The following is a 22,047-nucleotide window of genomic DNA, read 5'->3' as shown; positions in this document are numbered from 1 at the left end:
TTTACGGTTGCCAAAGTTCCTAGGGAAGATCCACCCAGTTTTCCATAGTAGCCTACTAAAGCCCGCTAGGGGAATAACAGAGAAGGCGGGTGGGAACGCTCTGGGGCCTGTTCACGGGGACCGGTACGAAATACAGGCAATCTTAGATTCTCGGGTACGGAGGGGGCAGGTACAATATCTCGTGATGTGGAAGGGATATCCATTGGCGGAGGCTTCATGGGTGAGGAAAGGGGATGTTCAGGCAGATCGTCTGGTCACGGCTTTTCACCGTACACATCCAGCCAAACCGGGGGGTAGCACTGGGGGCACAGCGGCTTGTCTTCGTGGAGGTCTATCTTGTCGTTCTTCTTTTGCAGGAGGGCAGATGGTAGGGGGAGCCGACTGTCAAGTCCCGCCGGCCTCCCGTCCGCTCGGGCCTCGACATTGCCTCCGTCGAGCCCCGGACTCCCGGATGGTGGGCGTGGCTTCGTCTGCCGCCGCAGCGTGCCGCCGCAGCCCCGCTGAGCAGCTGACCGGCTCCCAGCTGATCAGCGCGCCCGCTCTCTCACGGCCGGACTCCGGACCCTCATTTGGTTCTTGCAGAGCACGCCGCCGCAGCCCCGCCGAGCAGCTGGCCGGTGCCCAGCTGATCGGCGCGCCCGGACAGCACCTTCCCCGACCCCCGGACGCTCATTTGGAGGGCGTGGATTCGTCTGCCGCCGCAGCATGCCGCCGCGGCCCCGCTGAGCAGCTGGCCGGTGCCCAGCCGATCGGCGCGCCCGGACAGCACCTTCCCCGACCCCCAGACGCTCGTTTGGAGGGCGTGGCTTCGCCCGGACTCCGCGGAGCGCGCCGCCGCAATCCCGCCGAGCAGCTGGCCGGCGCTCAGCTGATCGGCGCGTCCGCTTCCAGACGGGCGGCGGGCGCGCGCTCGCCTCGCCAGCGGGGACGGCGCCGGGCGCCCACCGGTCTGGCTTGTTCTCGGCGGCTGGACTCTGAACTGCAGATGGCGCCCGGGCAGCAACAGGCTGAACCAAGCAGGCAGTTGGACTCGCCCCAGCAGTTGAACTCGCCCCAGCAAACTGCGGAGGGGTGTGTGGCTGTGCCCGTTTTGCCACCCTCTGTTACTGGACTCGGGGGGAGTTTAACGTCCGCAACGCCAGCACAGACTGGGGCGCGTGAGGGAGCGGAAGGACAGAACTCACCTGGGAGGGGGCTTGACGGGCTGCAGCAGTGCACACGGTGGGTGGTAGCTATGCACGGTGATGGGTGGGGCGTTTATGGGGAGGTGGGCGGATGCCGGTTTGCTTTGAAGGGGTGGGGTTAGGGTGTGGTAACATGATAAAAGAGCGTTGAGGCTAGGTGCCTCAACGCTGACTTTACCGCGGTTTGATTTGTGGAAGAAATAAACCTGGTCACCCCTTCCTTTTGGAGTGCTTTTGTTTCTTGACAGAGGACGTTGTGACAGGCAGAGGATGAGATGGTCATGCAATTTGGGCAAACTCTTGGGAGACAGTGGAAGACGGGGGCTTGGCGTGCTATGGTCCATGGGGTCCCAAAGAATGGAATGTGACTTAGCGACTGAACAACAACAATGCGTAGCACATTTTAAAAAGAAATTAAAAATAATTCTGGATCTGAATTGTTGGACATTTGTTAAGCAAATTCTAAGATTTAGAAAGTTACCAGGCTAAGGCACACATTTTGACATGAAACAACTATATACCGTGTTTCCCCGAAAATAAGACTGACCCTGATTTTTACATGTGTGCCCAATATAAGCCCTACCTCAAAAATAAGCCTTAACACCCCGCCTACTCCATTGCACATGGTTGCATGAGGCGGGGCGAGGCGCGCAGGTAAAAATCAAGCTAGGGCAGGGATGGGGAGTGGAACTGCCTCCCGCCCTGCACTCACTTACCTTAGAACAGTTGCAGCCAGGCCGCCCGTGCCCCGACATCTACCTTGCCTCACTGGACCTCTTCTTCGGACACCGCTCACGTGCGTCACCTTTCTGGAAGGCCTCTGATGGTGAAATGGAAGCTAGGGGTCACCATGTGCATCAATCCGGAATTCGTTTCTCAGCTGCAGAGGCCTTTTTGGAAGGCGAAATTGAAGCCAGGGGGTGCCATGCATGTCAATCCAGAGCTCGTTTCTCAGCTGCAGAGGCCTTTCCAGAAGGCCTAATAGCAAAACGGAGGCCGGGGACGACGTGCACGAGCAGTGGCAAGCGGTTGCAGAAGAGGAGGGCTGGTGAGGCAAATGTCAGGGCGTGGGAGGTCTGGCTGTGGTAATCTTAAGGTAGGCAGGTAAGATATCCCCCCAAAATGAGACCTGGTGCCTCTTTTGGAGGCAAAAAAAATATAAGACCGGGTCCCATTTTGGGACAAACCCATTGATACTTTTTCCAGGATGCATGATTTCTGGCCTAGTGTCAAGGAGAAACGCCCCTTTCCAAGAGCATTTTTAAAAAACAAAATATTGCTTTCATTTGACAAAACTATACATTTGGATTAAATCTTAGCTTTACTTCGTTTTTTAAATTTAATATAATTTTTTTATTATTTTAATCCCACATTTATTACATTATAAGTACCGTATATACTTGAGTATAAGCCGAATTTTTCAGTCCACTTTTTGGGCTGAAAAATTCCACTTCGGCTTATACTCCAGTCAACAAAAAAAACTTACCGAGGACTTGTGCGCGGCTGAGGCTTTGGTGCTTCTGGGATCGCGCGCACCTCTCCCAAGCCACCGCCGTCCGGAGACCTGACCAAGTTTGGGGAGGTGCGCGCGCAAACCTCCCCAAACGTCGGCAGGTCTCCGGACCTCTGCGCCCTGCCTGCCTGCTTCTTTCCGCAGCGGAACGAAGCAGCCTGCCTGCTTCTTTCCGCAGCGGAACGAAGCAGCCTGCCTGCTTCTTTCCGCAGCGGAACGAAGCAGCCTGCCTGCTTCTTTCCGCTGCGGAACGAAGCAGCCTGCCTGCTTCTTTCCGCTGCGGAACGAAGCAGCCTGCCTGCTTCTTTCCGCTGCGGAACGAAGCAGCCTGCCTGCTTCTTTCCGCTGCGGAACGAAGCAGCCTGCCTGCTTCTTTCCGCTGCGGAACGAAGCAGCCTGCCTGCTTCTTTCCGCTGCGGAAAGAAGCAGGCAGGCAGGGCGCGGAGGTCCGGAGACCTGCCGACGTTTGGGGAGGTTTGGGGAGGTGCGCGCGCACCTCCCCAAACCTCCCCAAATTTCGGCAGGTCTCCGGACGGTGACGGCTTGGGAGAGGTGCGCGCGATCCTGGAAGCACCGAAGCCTCGGCCACGCGCAAGTCCTCGGTAAGCTCCGGGCAGTCACTTGCTTCGCGTCTCCTGAGGGAAGGGGGGGCCACTGGAGCGGGCGTGTTTCCTCGCCTGCTGGGCGCCGCGATTTGCCCGGGGAACGCGCGGGCCCCGAATGGCAGCGTGGAGCGAGGAAGCGGACAGCTAGGGCTTCCCCGAGAGCCGCGGCCACACAGGGTATTCCTGTGTATTCAGGCTTGCAAAATGGCGGATCGAGCCTCTGCTGGCGGCAGAGGCTTGCAGAGTGCGGATCCAGCCTCCGCCGGCGGCGGAGGCTTGCAGAGCGCGGATCCAGCCTCCGCTGGCGGCGGAGGCTTGCAGAACGGCGGATCGGCTTATACTCGAGTCAACAACTTTTCCCAGTTTTTGGGGGTGAAATTGGGGGTCTCGGCTTATACTTGAGTCGGCTTATACTCAAGTATATACGGTAACCCAAGGCAGGGAACTTCCTCCTCCTATTTTCCCCACAACAAGCCTGCAAGGTGAGTTGGGTTGAGAGAGAATGAATGGTCAAAAGTCACCCACCCAGCTTCATTGCCTGAGGGACTAGAACTCACAGTCTCCTGGTTTCTAGGCCAGCACCTTAACTATTAAACCAAAGTGGATCTCCATACTTGGATTAGCCAGTAGAGACACCTGTTATTAAATGCTGACTTCCTAAGTATTCCTAACAGATTTCATAGTAAAAACCACATTTACCTCTCATAGATTGTTTTTAAAGTTAGTTGATCTGGAACGCCTTCTGTTTCTTCCAAATACAATATAAGCCAGGATGTTCTGTATGGCCACTGCTCTGTCAAATTGATCCAGCTTGCCAATCTATCCCAGTTGAAAGTGATCTGATTAGCTCTCAATAAACGCCCTATAGAGTTGAAAAAGTTACATGTTAACAATACGGTTCATTCCCACAAAATAATATCAACATAGTACAAAATTTCCTAAGAAAAATCACATCTCATCTTCCAAGTCATTATATGCTCTTCTGAATTAACTCCATATTCTAATATACGAAAGTCATGGTATGTTAGTACAAATATATGACTGTGTGAATATCAATAAGGAATTTTATTTTACATTGTGCATAACCACTAACAATCCAAGTAGTGAAATTTCGTAAGAGATTTGTCATCCCAACTATATCCTTCAACTGTAATTCTAATGGATTTGTTTAACAATCCAAATGTTTCAAAAATGTGGGAATAAATATTTCTGCATATTGTTTCCAAAGTTTAATGCAATCTCCAAATGTTGCATTTTGTACCTGATGCTTTTTCATTCAGAACCATGCTTCCACTAATTTATTTATTTATTTATTTTTGGGGCTTATATGCCGCCCTATCTCCCGAAGGACTCAGGGCGGCTAACAACAATAAAAACAACAATACAAAAGTTAAAAGAAATTAAATAAACAGCCCCAATAAATAAGTTAAACTAAACAATTAAAATTAAAAAACATTAAAAACCCTGTTGTCAGTCCAGGTCAGCCTGATGAAAAAGGAAAGTTTTAAGGCCGCGGCGAAAGGACCGGAGATCCGGGGCCATCCGGAGCTCAAGGGGGAGTTGGTTCCACAGGGCTGGAGCTCCCACAGAGAAGGCCCTCCCCCTGGGGGGTCGCCAGCCGACATTGTCTAGCCGACGGCACCCTGAGGAGGCCCCTCTGTGTGTGAACGCACTGGGCGATGGGAAGTCGTTCCCAGCAGCAGACGGAAAAGGGAGAAACTATTTCTTCTGAGCACATACATATCCCCAATTTTCTACTGCAGCCTGATATCCTTCTGAAAGGGCAGGTGTGCAAGGAGTCCAGAAGAAAGTGACAGCTATCTTCCTCTCTCTTCAAATGGAGAGAGCTTTTATTTATTCCATCAATAAACTTTCATTCACAGAAAGGAGAATTTATTATCTAGGTTATTTTCGCAATAATTTAAAAGGCTGCTTGTCGAACAAATAAAAAAATCCACAGCAATTCTATGTTGTTTTCATTTGACTTCAGTTGGTAAGAGAGAAAAAAGCCTGACATTCTTAACTAAGGAACAATTACATCAATTGTGCAGTACTCTTTAAACAAAAGTATATTCCGCCAACACAATGCTACCATATTTTGGAAGGTTTGTAAGACAGAAGTAGTTATTATTTGCACATTTCTAATTTTAAATTTTTGAAGTGAATAGTTCCTAATTCATGTAATCTTTAATATTTCTTAATTTCACTACAGAGTGCAAAAGATTAGAAACAAACTATATGCTCATCCTCCAATACTGCTTTCTGCACGAAGACCAAGATTATAAATGTTAGGCACTGGTAAATAAACATACCTGTCACAGAAACAATATTAAGCAATCGCCTCATTGTCTGTGGGCTAATATCACTGAACCAGTCTTCTGTAACCAACAGCTTGGTCAGATCAAAAGACATCTGACGTGTAATGGTACGTTGCATTTGCCTTCTTCTGTAGGTATCCTAATTTTTAAAAAAATGGTGTACTTATATTATTTTCATTTAATTTAATTTAATTTAATTTAATAACATTTATATACCGCCCTTCTCCCTGAGGACTCAGGGCGGTTCACAGGGCAGAATAAAATAGCAAATACAAACATTAAAAAAAGATTAAACAATTGCCCTAGTTAAAAACAATGGAAATACAGCGCTAAAAACCCCAAGAAAAATTAAAAGACCAAAGATAAAACAACCCCAGCAATCCCCATCAGGCTAGGCCAGCTTGTACAAACAGAAATGTCTTAAGATCGCGACGAAAGGAGCGAAGATCGGGCGCCATCCGGAGCTCTACCGGTAGCTGATTCCACAGCTCCGGAGCGCCCACAGAGAAGGATCTCCCCCTGGGGGCCACCAATCGACATTCTCTGACCGGTGGCACCCTGAGGAGGCCCTCTCTGTGGGAACGCACAGGGCGCAGGGAGCTTGATGCCGGCAGCAGATGTTCCCTGAGGTACTCCGGCCCCATGCCATGGAGGGCTTTGAACACCATTACTAGCACCTTGAATCTCACCCGGAAGACAACTGGCAACCAATGCAGCTCACGGAGCAGAGGTGTAACGTGGGAGTATCGGGAGACTCCCAACACCACTCTCGCGGCTGCATTCTGTACCAGTTGGAGCTTCCGGGTGGTCCTCAAGGGCAGCCCCATGTAGAGAGCGTTGCAGTAGTCCAGACGAGAGGACACGAGCGCATGAGTGACCGTGCATAAATCATCCCGGCTAAGATAGGGCCGCAACTGACGCACCAGGCGAACCTGTGCGAAGGCCCCCCTAGTCACAGCTCCTATATGGTCTTCCAAGGTGAGCCGTGAATCTAGGAGGACCCCCAAGTTGCGAGCCCTATCTACGGGGGGTAATAGTTCACCCCCCATAGCCAGAGGTGGAATGTCCGAATAAACCCGGGATGAAGGTATGCAAAGCCACTCAGTCTTGTCGGGGTTGAGCTGGAGTCTGTTCCTCCCCATCCAGACCCGAACCGCCTCCAGGCAACGGGACATCACGTTGAGGGCATCACTGGGGTGGTTTGGGGTTGAAAAGAAAAGTTGGGTATCATCAGCATACTGATGATACCCAACTCCAAAGCCACGAATGATCTCACCCAGCACATTTACAGTGTGCCAGGCATATGGAGTTTTTTTTTTCAAATCTCAGAAGCCCTTTAAACCTTTTCATTACTTCTAAGATGTTACTGAACTTATTACTGGAGCTCTATATAATTAAACTCTGCTTTATTCCGAATGCTTTGATTGGAATTTGCCTTATCAGACATTCACCTACAATGCAGCATAGAAATGTATTAAATAATATCGCATTGAGTCAGATTAAGATCCCAAGGATCACTTTCAAGAAGTAATTTGCATTAAGTACAGAAGCCTTTTTTCCCTACCCAGCAGGAAATAAAAGTTGTCAATAAAGTTGTAAGAGATACCATTTCCTCACTTCCATGCCAAATCTGTAGAAACACTCAGCTTGGAGAGTTTTCATCACATCTAAGTTAGATCCAACAAATCCCACTTAAATCTATTGGACAACTGTTTGGTAGAACGTATTCAATGATTTTTCCCCCCTATGACTGCCAATTTCTTACCCTTCTATTGAGAGCTGTTTTACTTCCAAGCTTAGTCACATCTCCCAGGCTATTTTGTGAAATTCTTCGATCAATGTCTTCATGAAATCCTAAAAACATTTTCTGATTAAAATGCAATTCTAAGATACTATAGGTTATTAGCACCCCTAAACATAAACCATATTGAAGTTTTTTTTAAATTCTGCCTTTTTATTCATAAAAAGCTCAAAGCAATATAATACAGAAAAATTAAAAACTGTGAAAAAAATACATACTCTCTCTCCAGCTAATACTAATAATTTTATTTCCTATTCATAATTTTGCTAACATACCTGAACTATCTGTATATGGAACATCTCCATTTGTGGTTACAGCTACCATAAACTTTTTAGCGCCACTGAGTCCACGACTATTAAGAAATACAGGTAAATGAACTATATTCCTCATGTAATCATGTCCATTTATATTTGAGTCTCTTAGTACACTGTTCAGATTCTGGTTAATTGCCTTGATAATGATATGGGGATCACTAGCAAAAATGGCAATAAATGGACCTTTAGAAAAAAGGACTCGGACCTGTGAAAAGAAAAGAAAATTAATTAAAACTGAGAGAGGGAGGGAGGGAGAGAAGGAGGAAGGAAGGATCACAATTAGTTCAGGGCACAATTATTATGTAGTACTTCCGGATGTAAGATGTCCATTGCTGTTTTCTTCTGATTACATATTTTACAAGTAGTATAATATACTGTATATCAAAAACCACACATTTTTCCTAGCACTGTAAACATTTCAATACTTCTTAAGACATAAAACGTCTGGCAGGCAATACATGTGAAATGCAGTTTTCATTACACCCAAGGGAATGCCTGGACAATGGAGCTTTTCTTGAACTGAATGCAGTCTCCATATTGTTCCTGAAATGGCTTAAGAAATGGCTCAAAGCACTGTGGCGTGGAGTGAGAAACAGGAAGGCCTCCATCATCACTACATTAATTTGCTATCTTTTTAAAATTAGCATGTGTTTGTGTTTATTTATTTATTTATTTATTTATTTATTTATTTATTTTATTTTATTTGTATACCGCCCTTCTCCCGAAGGACTCAGGGCAGTGAACAGGGCAGTACATGTTAAAAGACAAAATACAAAAATTAAAAGAGATTAAACAAAATGCCCACAACTCTTACAATAAGTTAAAACATGTTAAAAATAGGTTAAAACACATTAATAAAACCCAACCCCATCCCATCAGGCCAGGCCAGCTTGTTCGAAGAGGTAAGTCTTTAGATCGCACCGGAAGGAGCGGAGGTCGGGCGCCATCCGGAGCTCGACATTCTTTGACCGGTGGCACCCTGAGGAGGCCCTCTCTGTGGGAGCGTACTGGGTGGAGGGAAGTTGACACCAGCCGCAGGTGCTCCCTAAGGTATAATCTATTTTATAAATTTCTACTTAGGGGTAAGTCCACTGAATCTATTGAAAAGTTTAGAACAAAAATATGCACAGAATCGAGCTACAAGTCTTAGTGAGAGCAGTGAAACAACTAGCTATAATTTGTTCCACTGATTTAAGAATTAAAGCAAATTATCAGAACATTTCCAATGCCTTGCCTCATGGTCATATTTGAAAGGCAAATCGGTTAAACACTTACTGTATCAAGCATCTGTAAAACTTTGTCCTGTTCACATGCATCTAATCCATCAATAATTACTACAAGCCTGGTTTGATTCTGAGTAAAGCTATCTATAGTTTTTGCCATTTTTGCCATCAGTTCCACTTCACATTTAAGAACCTACAAAAATAAAAAATAATCTTAACGTCAATCCTACAAACACATTAAAAGAGACAAACTTCTAATTGAAATGCCATAGATATAGCTTTTTTCCCAATATTTAAAGTAGCAAAATCTTTTGAGTCATTTTACTCATAATGTTTAGTTACCGTATATACTTGAGCATAAGCCGAATTTTTCAGCCCACTTTTTGGGCTGAAAAATTCCACTTCGGCTTATACTCCAGTCAACAAAAAAAACTTACCGAGGACTTGTGCGCGGCCGAGGCTTTGGTGCTTCCGGGATCGCGCGCACCTCTCCCAAGCCACCACCACCGTCCGGAGACCTGCCGAAGTTTGGGGAGGTTTGGGGAGGTGCGCGCGCACCTCCCCAAACCTCCCCAAACTTCGGCAGGTCTCCGGACGGCAGCGGCTTGGGAGAGGTGCGCGCGATCCTGGAAGCACCGAAGCCTCGGCCACGCGCAAGTCCTCGGTAAGCTCCGGGCGGTCACTTGCTTCGCGTCTCCTGAGGGAAGGGGGGGCCACTGGAGCGGGCGTGTTTCCTCACCTGCTGGGCGCCGCGATTTGCCCGGGGAACACGCGGGCCCCGAATGGCAGCGTGGAGCGAGGAAGCGGACAGCCAGGGCTTCCCCGAGAGCCGTGGCCACACAGGGTATTCCTGTGTATTCAGGCTTGCAAAATGGCGGATCGAGCCTCTGCTGGCGGCAGAGGCTTGCAGAGCGCGGATCCAGCCTCTGCCGGCAGCGGAGGCTTGCAGAGCGTGGATCCAGCCTCCACCGGTGGCGGAGGCTTGCAGAACGGCGGATCGGCTTATACTCGAGTCAATAACTTTTTCCAGTTTTTGGGGGTGAAATTGGGGGTCTCGGCTTATACTCGAGTCAACTTATACTCAAGTATATACGGTATCTACTTCAGCGATCCCTATTTTTTTTTGGTACCAGGGATCAGTTTCATGGAAAACAATTTTTCCACAGATCTGGAGGGTAGGTGGGTGGGTGGGAGATACTTTTGGTTTCACTCACCTGATGCTCACCGCCAGCTGTGCAGCCTGGTTCCTAAAAAGCCACAAACCAGTACTGGCCTGTGGCCCGGGGTTGGGGATCCCTGATCTTATTGATAAACTGCTTTATTTTTATGTATCCTCATAATCAATTACAAGTTTAACTAAATTCAGAAAGTGCAAAACAAATTCAGGAACATTCCAGAGAGCCTTAGAACATTCCATTCCCCTTCCATTCCAGGAAATCTTGTCAGTTTCCAGAACTGAATCCTCCAAACCAGAAGTAGTTCAAAGTATACTGAGAGTAGTCTGCTTCTGAAATGAGCCTGTTTCCTTCAGAAAAATATATGCAGAATGCTTTAAACCACTTCCAGTTTGGAGAATTTACTTCTGGAAAACTACCTTACTATTCTCATAATAGCATGATCTAAAGCAGGGATAGGCAACCTTGGCTCTTTTATGACTCTTTTCAACTCCCAGAATTCCTGAGCCAACATGGCTCAGCTTGGAAACTCTCCCTTTCCCCTCAGCATGGCTGACTCAGGAATTCTGGGAGTTGAAAAGAGTCATAAAAGAGCCAAGACTGCCTACCCCTGATGTAAAGGGAAACCAAATGTTCTACCATTCTCTGGAACATTTCATTCCTAAATAGTGTGTACTACGGGTACTTAAATAAAACTCATACAATTCAAAACAGCTATATTATATAATACTTACTTTCATAAATCCCTCACTCTTCAGCTTGTGTAGTTTTGAAGCAGCACTGTGAAGCCGTTTTCTCTGTGAATTTAAGATGGAGTCCATCACTTGCCACCATGTGCGACAGTTCAAGATAAAGCTTAAACCCACAACGCATAAAAATGAAATCAGAATAGCATTCACTGTTGTGTTTTCATGATTCACTTTGAAATAGGCTAGAAGAGTGATCCCAGCAACAACGCAGCTCAGAATAAAGAGGAAGATAACAAAAGATGGGAGACAACAAGTTTTCTTCCATTTCTTTTTACCTAGGAGACAAAGCAGCAATTGATAAACACATATATTATGTAAAATAGATAAATTTTACATCATTTATATTCTACCTTCTTGCTTACTAGGCACTCAAGTTAACTAGCTAAAAATTAAAAACAGTTATTATTGTTAATCAAATTAAAAACCGTGGCTAAATAGAAAGTTTTAAACCCTTTCCTGAAAACAGAAAGAACAGGGGTTGAATTTTATTCCTGTAAGTCGGATATGATAGAAGAGAAGGCCTACTTCTGATTGCCTAATAAGTGAAGTTCATTAAAGTTAGGATAATTTTAAGTGAAAATATAAAGTGCCATTTATATCTAAGCGGGTTCACATATAAAAAAACATGTTTAAATGAATGCAACCCTAACAAGACAATCCTCCATTCCCAGGAAGACAGGAAACAAGACTGAGAATACAGATAGTCACTAAGGGATAGGATCATAAGGCAAAATGTCACATGACTACACCGATTTATGACAGCATTTCTAGCAGTCCTAGTCCCATCATTTGGTAAACTTCATGCAATTACAGCATCCCACAATCACATGATCACTATTTGTGACCTCCTGCCAGCTTCCCCACTGACTTTGCTTATCAGAACATAATTGCAAGCTGACTGCCAAGTGTCCAAATTGCAATTATGTGACTGTACGGATGCTGCAATGGCTGCAACTATAAGGACTTGTCATAAGTAACCCTTTATTCAGCACCACTGTAACTTCAAATGATCACTGAGTGGACATTAAATTAGGTCTATCTGTGTACAACTCCAGTGCACTGTTCAACTAAAAACAAAGCTGGAAGTATTTACTCTAATATATGAATGCAATACATTTTGATATACATGCTTAAGGTAAGTATTCATAGACAACTATTAAACTGGAGATGAATTGTTTTAGGCCAAATTACTGTATGTAAACCAGCATGGAAATTGTTAGAGATCAGGAGACTGACCTATTGTTTTCCTGCAGAAGGCTAATGGCTAGAAGCCCTTGTAAAAGCCCAATAAAAGCTATGCATAAATACTGACAACACTGCGGTTCTTACTCTCGGATTCTTATTTTAAAGTTTTCTAGAGTCCTTATCTGTGTAGAGAGTATCTACACAAGAACATTTTGTATTCCTTTTGCTTAGGAGATCTAAAGTCCCGTCCCCTTCAAGTCATGGAAATTTTGCAACTCTGTTTCCCACTTGGCTTCCCTCTAAGTCATTTAGGATTTTATAGATAGAATAGTCTCTACGATAAAACTTGACATGAAACCATAAAAATGAACAATACAAATCAAGAAAGTTCAGAATCATATAAACTAAGATAATTTTGAGTATCAACAATATTGCAAATTTAATTGACTAGAAAGATTATAAAACATTAAATGTGTAATTGTGTGTGATGAGTGATCTCAATGCCTACATAACACCCTTCTAAAAGAGCTATTCTAGTGCACACTTTTATGCTTTCTAGGAAGCAGGTCAGTAGATACAGAAAATAGCTGATGGCGTTACAATTGTACCGATACAAAATCGTAGCCGTGAAAGCCAGCTGGGTGACCTTGAGCCACTTCTCTCTCTCAGACCAACCCACCTCACAGGCTGGTTGTTGTGAAGAAAACTGAAGGAGAAAGTTGGGTTGGATATGTTCGCCATCTTGAGTTATTTGTAAAAATGGTAAAGCAGGATACAAATAAATAAATAAATAAAAGTACCAAAGGTAACGAAATATGCATATTGCTTCATATAGTGTTAACATCATTTTGTTTTTAATGCAATTGTATGCCAAGTTGAGCAGAATAACCATTACTTATATGCCCTAGTTCTGCATTTTAACCTGAAATAACACTGCGTATCAATATTATTTGTTTCTTAGATTATATTCTGCATTTCTTTACAAGAGCTCAAGACAATTCACAAAACATTTTAGCAGCAGTCCTGTGAATCTGGTGGCACCCCAATGGACCGAAGCCACCAAGTAGGTTTCCCTAGCCAAGACTAGCCTTAAGACTAGGTCTTCCCAATCCTAATCCAACATCTTCATCACTTCATATTGCATAATGTGAAATGCATAAAGAAAAGTGCATTTCAGGATGGCAGGAGGGGGACTATGTTGCTTCTCACGGTAAAACAGAAAAGCTCAAATCAACAACTTCACACATACCTTGAGTTTCTTCAGTTTTGAATACTCGAAAAAGACGTGTTGCTAAAAACCCAAATTCTCTCTCACAGGCATCTGAAAGGGTGGCAATCATTTCAGCCATTGAGGTTTCTCCACCTACGCTGGACAATCTATTGTAATCTGTAAAGAGAAACCTTAAACAACAAACAATTATAGGTTATTATTGGTTACTACAAATAGAGTTTTTCCTTTTATTAGGACATTTTTAAATTACTGAGCTTTCATTATTAATCTCATGATTTTCATTTTATTTTATTATTAAAAAATGATAAATTCATTCATCCATCCTGCTATTTACACAATTATTGAGAGTACTCTTCATAACTATACAAGATATTTAAAACAAAATATAGAAATAATTTTGATTACATATTTAAACAAAATGCCATCTCTGTAGAGTTTGTCAGATAAGCATATTATTCTGTACAGAATGGAAACCTTATAGCAAATTCAGTAGTTATTCGTAGTTTTTAAATAACTTGCTAGAAATCTTCTTAAGAATACATTTCTGCATTGGTTACCAATAAAACTAAATGATAATTTTATTACAAGCCTGATTGACACTATGATACTAAAGAGTTTTCTGTATAATTTATTGTGAGCTAATAATCTTAATGTATTTGTATTTCTCCTTCCTGCAAAGCACACTTTTCAAGGCACCTAATAATAAAATTCAAACAAAGTATTAACTTTTGAAATTGTCTCACAAATAAAATGTGGATTAGACATTTCATCATGTTCCATTATTTTATTGTATTTCATTATGTATTAATTTTTTTAGTGATAACTCTGAAACTAAAAACTAAAACTCTTATCAATAATAAAATTGCCTACTAGTTCTAATTGTAATTTAGTAACAAATCACATTAAACATCAAATAATTTACCTGAATTACATTTGTAAGTTGTGATAGTTAGTTGTAAGTGGGTCCTCACATATGATTACACCCAATTTTACTTTTTTGTGGCAATCAGTATGCAAACACGGGGCAGTAAAACAAATGAGGTCATTAAGCAAATCCATTGTTAGCTATGGGGCATTTTCTGCCAGAAATCAGAAGTAAATGCTGATTTCCAACAAAAACATTGAAAATCATGGTTGTATGACTGTGGGACACTGCAAATGGCGGTAAACGCAGATCAACTGTCGAGTCCTCAAAATGTGGCCATATAACCACAGAGGGGGGAGCCATCGGAACTTTGAATCCAGCTCATAAGTGCCTTTTTCAGGAAGTGACTGGTTATAAATCAAGGATTATCTGTATGGGAGAATTTAGTCTTATAAATAGAGCTTGGAAACAGTACATCAGTTCACAGGGAGTCACAGATTCCATGTCGTGAGAAAAAATCAATATCACACTTTTGTTGTAGCATTCAGGCTACCTGCAATTTTTATCACAAGATTTACAAACCATTTTACAGAGCATAATATAAACTCAATACAGATAAGGTATCCATCACTGTGCTCACATCTGAAATATCCATAAAGAAGCACAATGGCAAGTTAGTATATGTAGTATTGGCTTCTGCTGAAATCTAAATTTAGAGATAATTTCAAGAGTATGCCAAAACTGCAAAACTGAGTTCTTGTTGAATCCATTCTTTGACATGCCTCCTGACTGGTCAAAAGGTTCCACCTCACCTAGGTTAAACTATAGTTTGTTTCCCCATCCTGCCCATTATAGGTATCAGATACTCTAGATTTTTGGAAAACATTAAAATGTGCATATTCTAGAAAGTCTCAGAAACAGCCCCATAAATAAAGGTGAGGTTTTTTATGTGTGTGACACATGATATTCTGCAGAGGTTGGGGATTTTATTTTTGTGGATTGCTGGTTGTTTTCTATTCTTTTCATTGTAGAGAATAAGGAAAACCATTCAGTCTCTTCAGACTTGAGAGGGATACAAACCGTAATACATAAATGAAATAAATTTAGAACTCAATTCCACTTTCTTAGATTTAAAAAGAAAGTGTGAGAAAGAACCTATCGGTGGCACTGAGCTCCAGGCAAGCTGCCTCAGTACATTATATATTAAATGTATGGGAATAAAATAGAATCTTGAGGGACACAATAGCAGAACGACATAGTATCCAACTATTGAAATAATCAGTACTCTTATAAAACAATGCTCCCCAAGAAATTAATCCAATGTTGATGGACTATTAAATAATATTACTTATTAAGTTACTTCAGAATGAATAGACGTAACATGGAAAATAACAAATGTTCTACATAATGCAGCCATTTATGAAATTTCAAGTAAAGCATCAGGGTCCACAGCTAATACAATAATACCATTTTAAAGGAATATCAGCTAACTTTTTTTAAAGAATGCAGCTCAGAATTTCAAGAAAATTTGGGCCATAATAAAGCTCTTATAACATAAAAGCCATTAAAAGCCAAATAGTATTATAAATTGTTCTAACCTGACAGGTAAGGCTTTAGTAGTTTGCTCTGGCAGCTCAGGTGGGTTCACAAACATGAGTTTAAGAAGTAATTCCATGTAGCCAATATGTCTTGCCAATCTTGTACTAAGCACCCATGCCCAATTCCAATTTTCTCCTTCTCTTCGGCTCCCAAAATATATTACAGCTAAAAAAAAGATGGTTTAAATGTTAATAGCGTTTATAGAAAGTATTGCAAGATGTTATGTAATACAACTTAGCCTGCATCACTGCTATACAATCATATATATATTCTCATTCCCGCCCACAGCATTTTTAGGAGATAAAACAGAAGGAATTCAGTTTGTTAAATGTTTTCTTATGATACATTACATTACAAGCACGGTGGGTTTTTAACATATTATATAGCTAATTAATAAGACACTTGCAATCTATCTTACATATAATTTGCATGTCCACAACCAACCTGTCTTCCTCTTCCTCCCTCCCTCCCTCCCTCCCTGGTTTATACCTATTTAAATACTAGATCAGTCTAGTCACTGTATGGATCTGATGAAGTGAATTCCAATTCACCAAAGTTTATGCTTTTTTAATATGATGTGTTAGCTTTCAATTTTACTTTTTTGCTACCACAAACTAACATAGCTCTCTCCTCTATGTCTACCCAATATATCCTTTTGCATTTATAGCTGGTCCTTGATTTCCCAGCAGTCATTTAATGACCGTTCGAAGGTACAACAACTTGGAAAGGATGCTTTAGTGCCCATAAAGCACTGCCCATTATAAAATTGCACCACGGCCTCACCCCTACAGTCACATGATTGCAATCTTGACACTTGGCAACCTGTTCACTTACAACCAGTTGCCAAGCCCCCCGAGATCAAGTGATGCCACTTGCAAACGTCTCTGCCAGCTTCCCCAGAATGTCAATGGGGAAGCCAGAGGGGAAGGTTGCAAGCTGCTGCCACCTGACGCAGAGCTGAGATTTCATGTGGTAGACAGCTCTTTGAGAGAGACAATCTGCTTAACTACCACAAGTGAGAGAGTCAGGTTTCCAGGCACTGAACAAAACTGTCATATGGGCAACTTGCTTAATGACTACTTCACTCAAACAACACAGATTCTAAGTGGAGGACTACCTGTTTGTAACTTCTGTTTTAAAAAACTCATTTTAACTCCGGAGAAATTTGGCAAACACAATAAGGATATGTACACTTTGGTGCAAGTGAACCATTATCTACAATGTCGTTAAATGCACTGAAAAACAGCACTGAATAATCAACAGCTGTCAATATATAATCATTGAGCATAGTACAAGTAGTCCTCGGCTTATCACAATTGAACCCAACATTTCTGTTGTCAAGTGAGACATTTAAATGATTTTTGCCCCATTTTACAACTTTTCTTGCCAAAGGTGTTAAGTGAATCATTGCACCTGATAAGTTAGTAATATGGTTGTTAAGTGAATCTGGCTTCACCATTGATTTTGCTTGTCAAAAGGTAGCAAAACATGATCACATGACCTTGGGACACAGCCAAGCATCTGAATTCTGATCACATGAACATGGGGATGCTACAAAGGTCCTAAGTATGAAAAATGGTCATAAGTCACTTTTGTCAGTGCCGTTGTAACTGAATGGTCACTAAATGTACTGTTTTAAGTTGAAGACTAACTGTACAGACTTTTATTGCTTTACGCTCCCTGAAAGACTCATATACTGTAGAATGAATTCACAGAGTGAAACATTGAACCAGTGGAAAAACTGGGGTATGCTGTCAAATTTTGTAACTTAAATGCATTAACAAATGTTTCAAATCTTGCTCTTCAGCACTATGTTACTGAAGTATATTTTATTCTTTGTTTCATGCTTTAGGTACAGTGAAAGCATTTTCTCCATCTTATCGACAGCTGTATATCTAATATGTATGGTCATTTATTTATTTATTTATTTATTTATTTTATTTGTATACTGCCCTTCTCCCGAAGGACTCAGGGCGGTGAACAGGGCAGTACATATTAAAAGACAAAATACAAAAATTAAAAGAGATTAAACAAAATGCCCACAACTCTTACAATAAGTTAAAACACGTTAAAAATAGGTTCATGACAGATAAAAGAAACAGAAGAATCATAGGGGTCCTGAATCCAATTTATGAAATATATAAAACCTAATTATTGTAATTATACTAAGTTATCGTATCTTAATATATCATTCATGCTTGAAATAAACATGTATCAGTAAAATTTCCTGCTGTTTTTTTTCTATCATACGATGTATTTTATAGACAATTTTGATGTGGAAGATAGATGATATAGATATAATTTCTATACATACTGTTTTCTAGAAAGGATTTCCACAAGATTACAGACCTTTCAACTAGCGACAATGTTATAATTTTCAATAATGTGATTGAACTTTTGCTTCATTTGTGCATTAAATAAAGTATTAGCTTAATTTTAAATGCAATAAGTTAAACATAAATTTCACTTAAAAGAAAACTTACTGAAAAATACATATAGCAGTGCCAATAAGCTCAGCGCCACTGCTATTCCAAGTTTTTCATCTACAGTAAATGCAAGCAACAAGCCAAGGCCGCCACATAATGAAAGTGAAAGGAACACAATAAGCCAGGAAAATTGGAACAAAGGTTCAATCTGCTGTCCTGCAAATGTTTTCATTTCATCTAAAAAGAGAGAAATAATTTTTAGTCAACATAAAAAAATTTAGATGCTAATTTCCTTAAAAATAAAGGTGATTCACTTGTTATTGTTGGGGTCTTTTGTAAATCAAAGTGAATTTTCCATTGAACTAAAGGGTTGGAAGGGACTTTGGTGTCCAACTCGCAATGTCATGTGACGTGTCATGATGTATTGTGACTTTTTTCTCATTGCCGGCCATGGGGTGGGCGTGGTTTCGGCATGTTAAATATAATGATGCTCTCCAATTTTCATGTTCTTGTTTACTTTAAATCAAATGAACAGGACAAAATCTAGAAAGATACAATTGTAATTTCCTAGTTACTTAACGTTTTGGATTACCATTAAAATTGTTTATTCTTTGAAATAATTATTTGAAATTGTTTTGTTTTTGTTTTTTAATTCACTGTTTGCTACCTACAGTTGCAACTTCTGAAATGGATGGCTGTATACATTGTTTAAATAAATACATTTTTAAATAAATGAAAATCAAGTAACCTTGAGATGGCCAGCAAATCAATATAATAGTAATAATAACAGTAATAATAATAAAAGGTACCCCCCCCGCACATGCGTGCTAGTCGTTTCCGACTCTAGGGACCGGTGCTCATCTCCGTTTCAAAGCCGAAGAGCCAGCGCTTGTCCGAGGACGTCTCCGTGGTCATGTGGCCGGCATGACTAGACGCCAAAGGCGCACGGAACGCTGTTACCTTCCCACCGGAGCGGTCCCTATTTTTCTACTTGCATTTTGACGTGCTTTCGAACTGCTAGGTTGGCAGAAGCTGGGACGAGTAACAGGCGCTCACTCTGCTACGCGGCACTCGGGATTCGACCCGCCAAACTGCCGATCTTCTGATCGACAGGCTCAGCGTCCTAACCCACTGAGCCACCGCGTCCCTTAATAATAATAGTAACAGTAATAATAATAATATATTCAAATTGAATATTTACCTTCAAGTTTCTTGAGCAAGAAAGATTTGCCACTTCCCCACTGGGCATATAGCCCAACACAAATCGGCGGCTGCATTGTTGGTTCACTAAGAATATCAGCTAATGCACTGCTGTAAAGATCATAACCCAGCATATCTCCATCTGATTCAGTAGGAGATAAGTGCCCTGCAATACAAACAAACTTGTAAAATCATCTTTTTTCGCCCTGTTCCTTTATTTACTAATACCAAATCATAGCCAGCCAGCCAGCTTAAGTAACTATTCTATAAAGACAAAAGCAAGTCACATGTTTATTTTCCACTCCCATATCAAGAATAAGAAACAGATTAATCTAAGAGGTAATTCTTCTTGACTTTCACCCTCAGTTACTCTACACCAGAAATGGCAAGCTGATTATGTGAAAAACCCCATCAACCCTCCAGTTAGCATGGCTAACAGTGAAGAAATTTGAAAGATATGCCCCAAACTATTTAGAGGTCATCAGGCAGTCCACCTGTCTATTCAACCTATGGCTACTGAATCCTCTCTTAGTAGTCAGGTTTTTACTTGGTGCTAAAAGGTAGAAAATATCGGAACTAATCTAGTTTCCAAGAGAAAGACATTCCAAAGCTGGAGTGCCAGAATACAGAAAACTTTCTTGCTATTTAAATCATGGAGCAAAATTCATAATGTCATACATACACCACCCAGAGTTGCCTTGTGTGTAATGGGTGGTCATATAAATGCAATAATAACAAATGACATTACAGACACAGATTTTTAGAAACCAAACTAAAAAGCTAGCATGTCTAAACAAAGCTAAATTAATATTTCTTTGATTTTAAATTGGTTTAGCATGATAGGAATGATTTTGGCTTCCTCCATCCAAGAAGCCTGGAAGAGTTTGTAGACTTTTGGATGTATAAACTACTGTTTGGATCTACAAAGTATGGATTGGATTGAAATCAGAAAAGTACTTTGTAAATCCAAACTACTTCTGTATCTATAAACTGTACTGATAGACATTAAACACAATTTTAAGTCCAGGCAACATGCCATGTATTTTTAATTTAAAAAGCAGATTAAAACCTGTTTAAAATTCTCCAACACGTATAAGAAGAAAGATATGAACAAGAGCAGGAAGAGGCTAGACTATTTTAATATATTTTTAAACAGCATTTATCATTACACTAAAAAAATAGCTACTGCTGGGCTGACATTTTTGCATATTTAATCGTTAAATGGTGTTTTTTTTGGCATTCCAGAAACATATATTCCAAAGTATCAGAAATATTTATATTTTAAAAAATCCTTAATACTTACTAGCACCAAAGATTTGAGTTAAAATACTTTTCTGATGGCTGCAATCAATGTTGTAAGGGGTTTCACCAGCTTTATTAGGCCTATAAAGTAGCCTGCCATCTTTAGGATTTCGTAAAAGCAATTCTGCAAGCCTACGGCTCCTGCCACGAATAGCAATATGAAGTGGAGTGTCTCCTTTCTGTAAGAGTTGTTGTAAGTTAATAGATGCAGAAGCATATGAGAGCTATAAAGAGATTTAAAGACAAAATGCCACTTGGAGCACAGTGTATACCTGTCAAGAGTATCTTATAGCAACTGCATCTTTTCTACAGCTATTTTGTTAAAGTGTTCCTGAAAAGCGTCGTCCATGCACACGCCAATCATAATTTTTTCTTGAATCTGGATTTCTTTCTATAGCTTTACTTCCATAGCTCATATTCAAAAGCTCAAGTTATGCTTCTCCCATTCCTTTATTCCTTACAAAAGTAATGTAACTTATTTTCTTTAAATGATTTGTTTTCTCACATTGTTATATTCTTACCAAATGAGAAAAGTTTACAAAGTCATTTTTTAAGCAGATCACTTTTTTCCCTTCATTAAAAGTATTGAGGGTCAGCCCTCCACCACTATTTTACTTTTAACTTTTCACATTGCTCAGCAATTAGACTTTACCTTATCTACAGCAGAAACTTTTGCACCTTTGTCCAGTAGAAGCTCAACTATTTCAATATTTCTCATTTTGGTTGCCTTTATAAGAGGTGTTTCACCATCCTAAAAGTTAAAAGAGAAAGAGCTAGCAAACAGTTGAAGAACAGATAAAGAACATTTAGCATAAATATTTTTTAAAAGCCAAATTATGTTTCATGACAAAAGCCTTTTCCAACAAAAAGTTTTGAAATGTATTATAATTTAGCCACATTATTTTACTAGCTTTTAATTATATCAACAACTGTTGAACTACGTATGTTTTAATCACTGCAAGTGTACAAACCAGCTGAAATTAATTCTTGGTTAATTTGATTATGTGTCATCAAGTTGGTGTCAACTCTTAGTAACCACTTAAGAGTATCCCCAAAGTGCCCCTTCAAATCATCCAATAGTACACCCATGCCACTGTAATTGAACCCATCTACTTTACTTCTGATCATTCTCTTATCCTCTATCTTTCCCAGAATTATGAGTTAGTCTTCACATAATGCCATTTGTCTGAAATGGTATAGGGTTTCCTGCCTTAGCAGGGGGTTGGACTAGATGACCTCCAAGGTCCCTTCCAACTTATTATTATTATTGTTATTATTAATGTATGCAAACTATGATAATTTGATCCTGTCATTTGAACTGTGAATGACATTCCTAGACATGTTCAATGATCCATTT

At 41.1% G+C, this 22,047-nt stretch overlaps 1 protein-coding gene across 2 annotated transcripts in view; it reads right to left on the bottom strand.

Annotated features, from left to right (window-relative positions):
* KIDINS220 (kinase D interacting substrate 220) overlaps positions 1–22,047 on the bottom strand; it is a 72,049-nt gene that overhangs the window by 29,624 nt on the left and 20,378 nt on the right. For both annotated transcript variants that reach the window (XM_083349186.1, XM_083349187.1), the window contains exons 11-22: positions 21,343–21,441; positions 20,692–20,869; positions 19,390–19,554; positions 18,246–18,425; positions 15,762–15,927; positions 13,317–13,468; positions 10,868–11,157; positions 9,011–9,151; positions 7,697–7,940; positions 7,386–7,474; positions 5,615–5,759; positions 4,002–4,164 (exon numbers count right to left, since the gene is read on the bottom strand). In XM_083349186.1, coding sequence (XP_083205312.1) covers positions 4,002–4,164; positions 5,615–5,759; positions 7,386–7,474; positions 7,697–7,940; positions 9,011–9,151; positions 10,868–11,157; positions 13,317–13,468; positions 15,762–15,927; positions 18,246–18,425; positions 19,390–19,554; positions 20,692–20,869; positions 21,343–21,441 — 2,012 coding nt within the window. The remainder of the gene's footprint in view (positions 1–4,001; positions 4,165–5,614; positions 5,760–7,385; positions 7,475–7,696; positions 7,941–9,010; positions 9,152–10,867; positions 11,158–13,316; positions 13,469–15,761; positions 15,928–18,245; positions 18,426–19,389; positions 19,555–20,691; positions 20,870–21,342; positions 21,442–22,047) is intronic.

The sequence above is a fragment of the Vipera ursinii genome (assembly GCF_947247035.1).
Source record: "Vipera ursinii genome assembly, chromosome: 1".
Taxonomy (NCBI): Eukaryota; Metazoa; Chordata; class Lepidosauria; order Squamata; family Viperidae; genus Vipera; species Vipera ursinii.
This window is presented reverse-complemented; position numbering and strand designations above follow the sequence as displayed.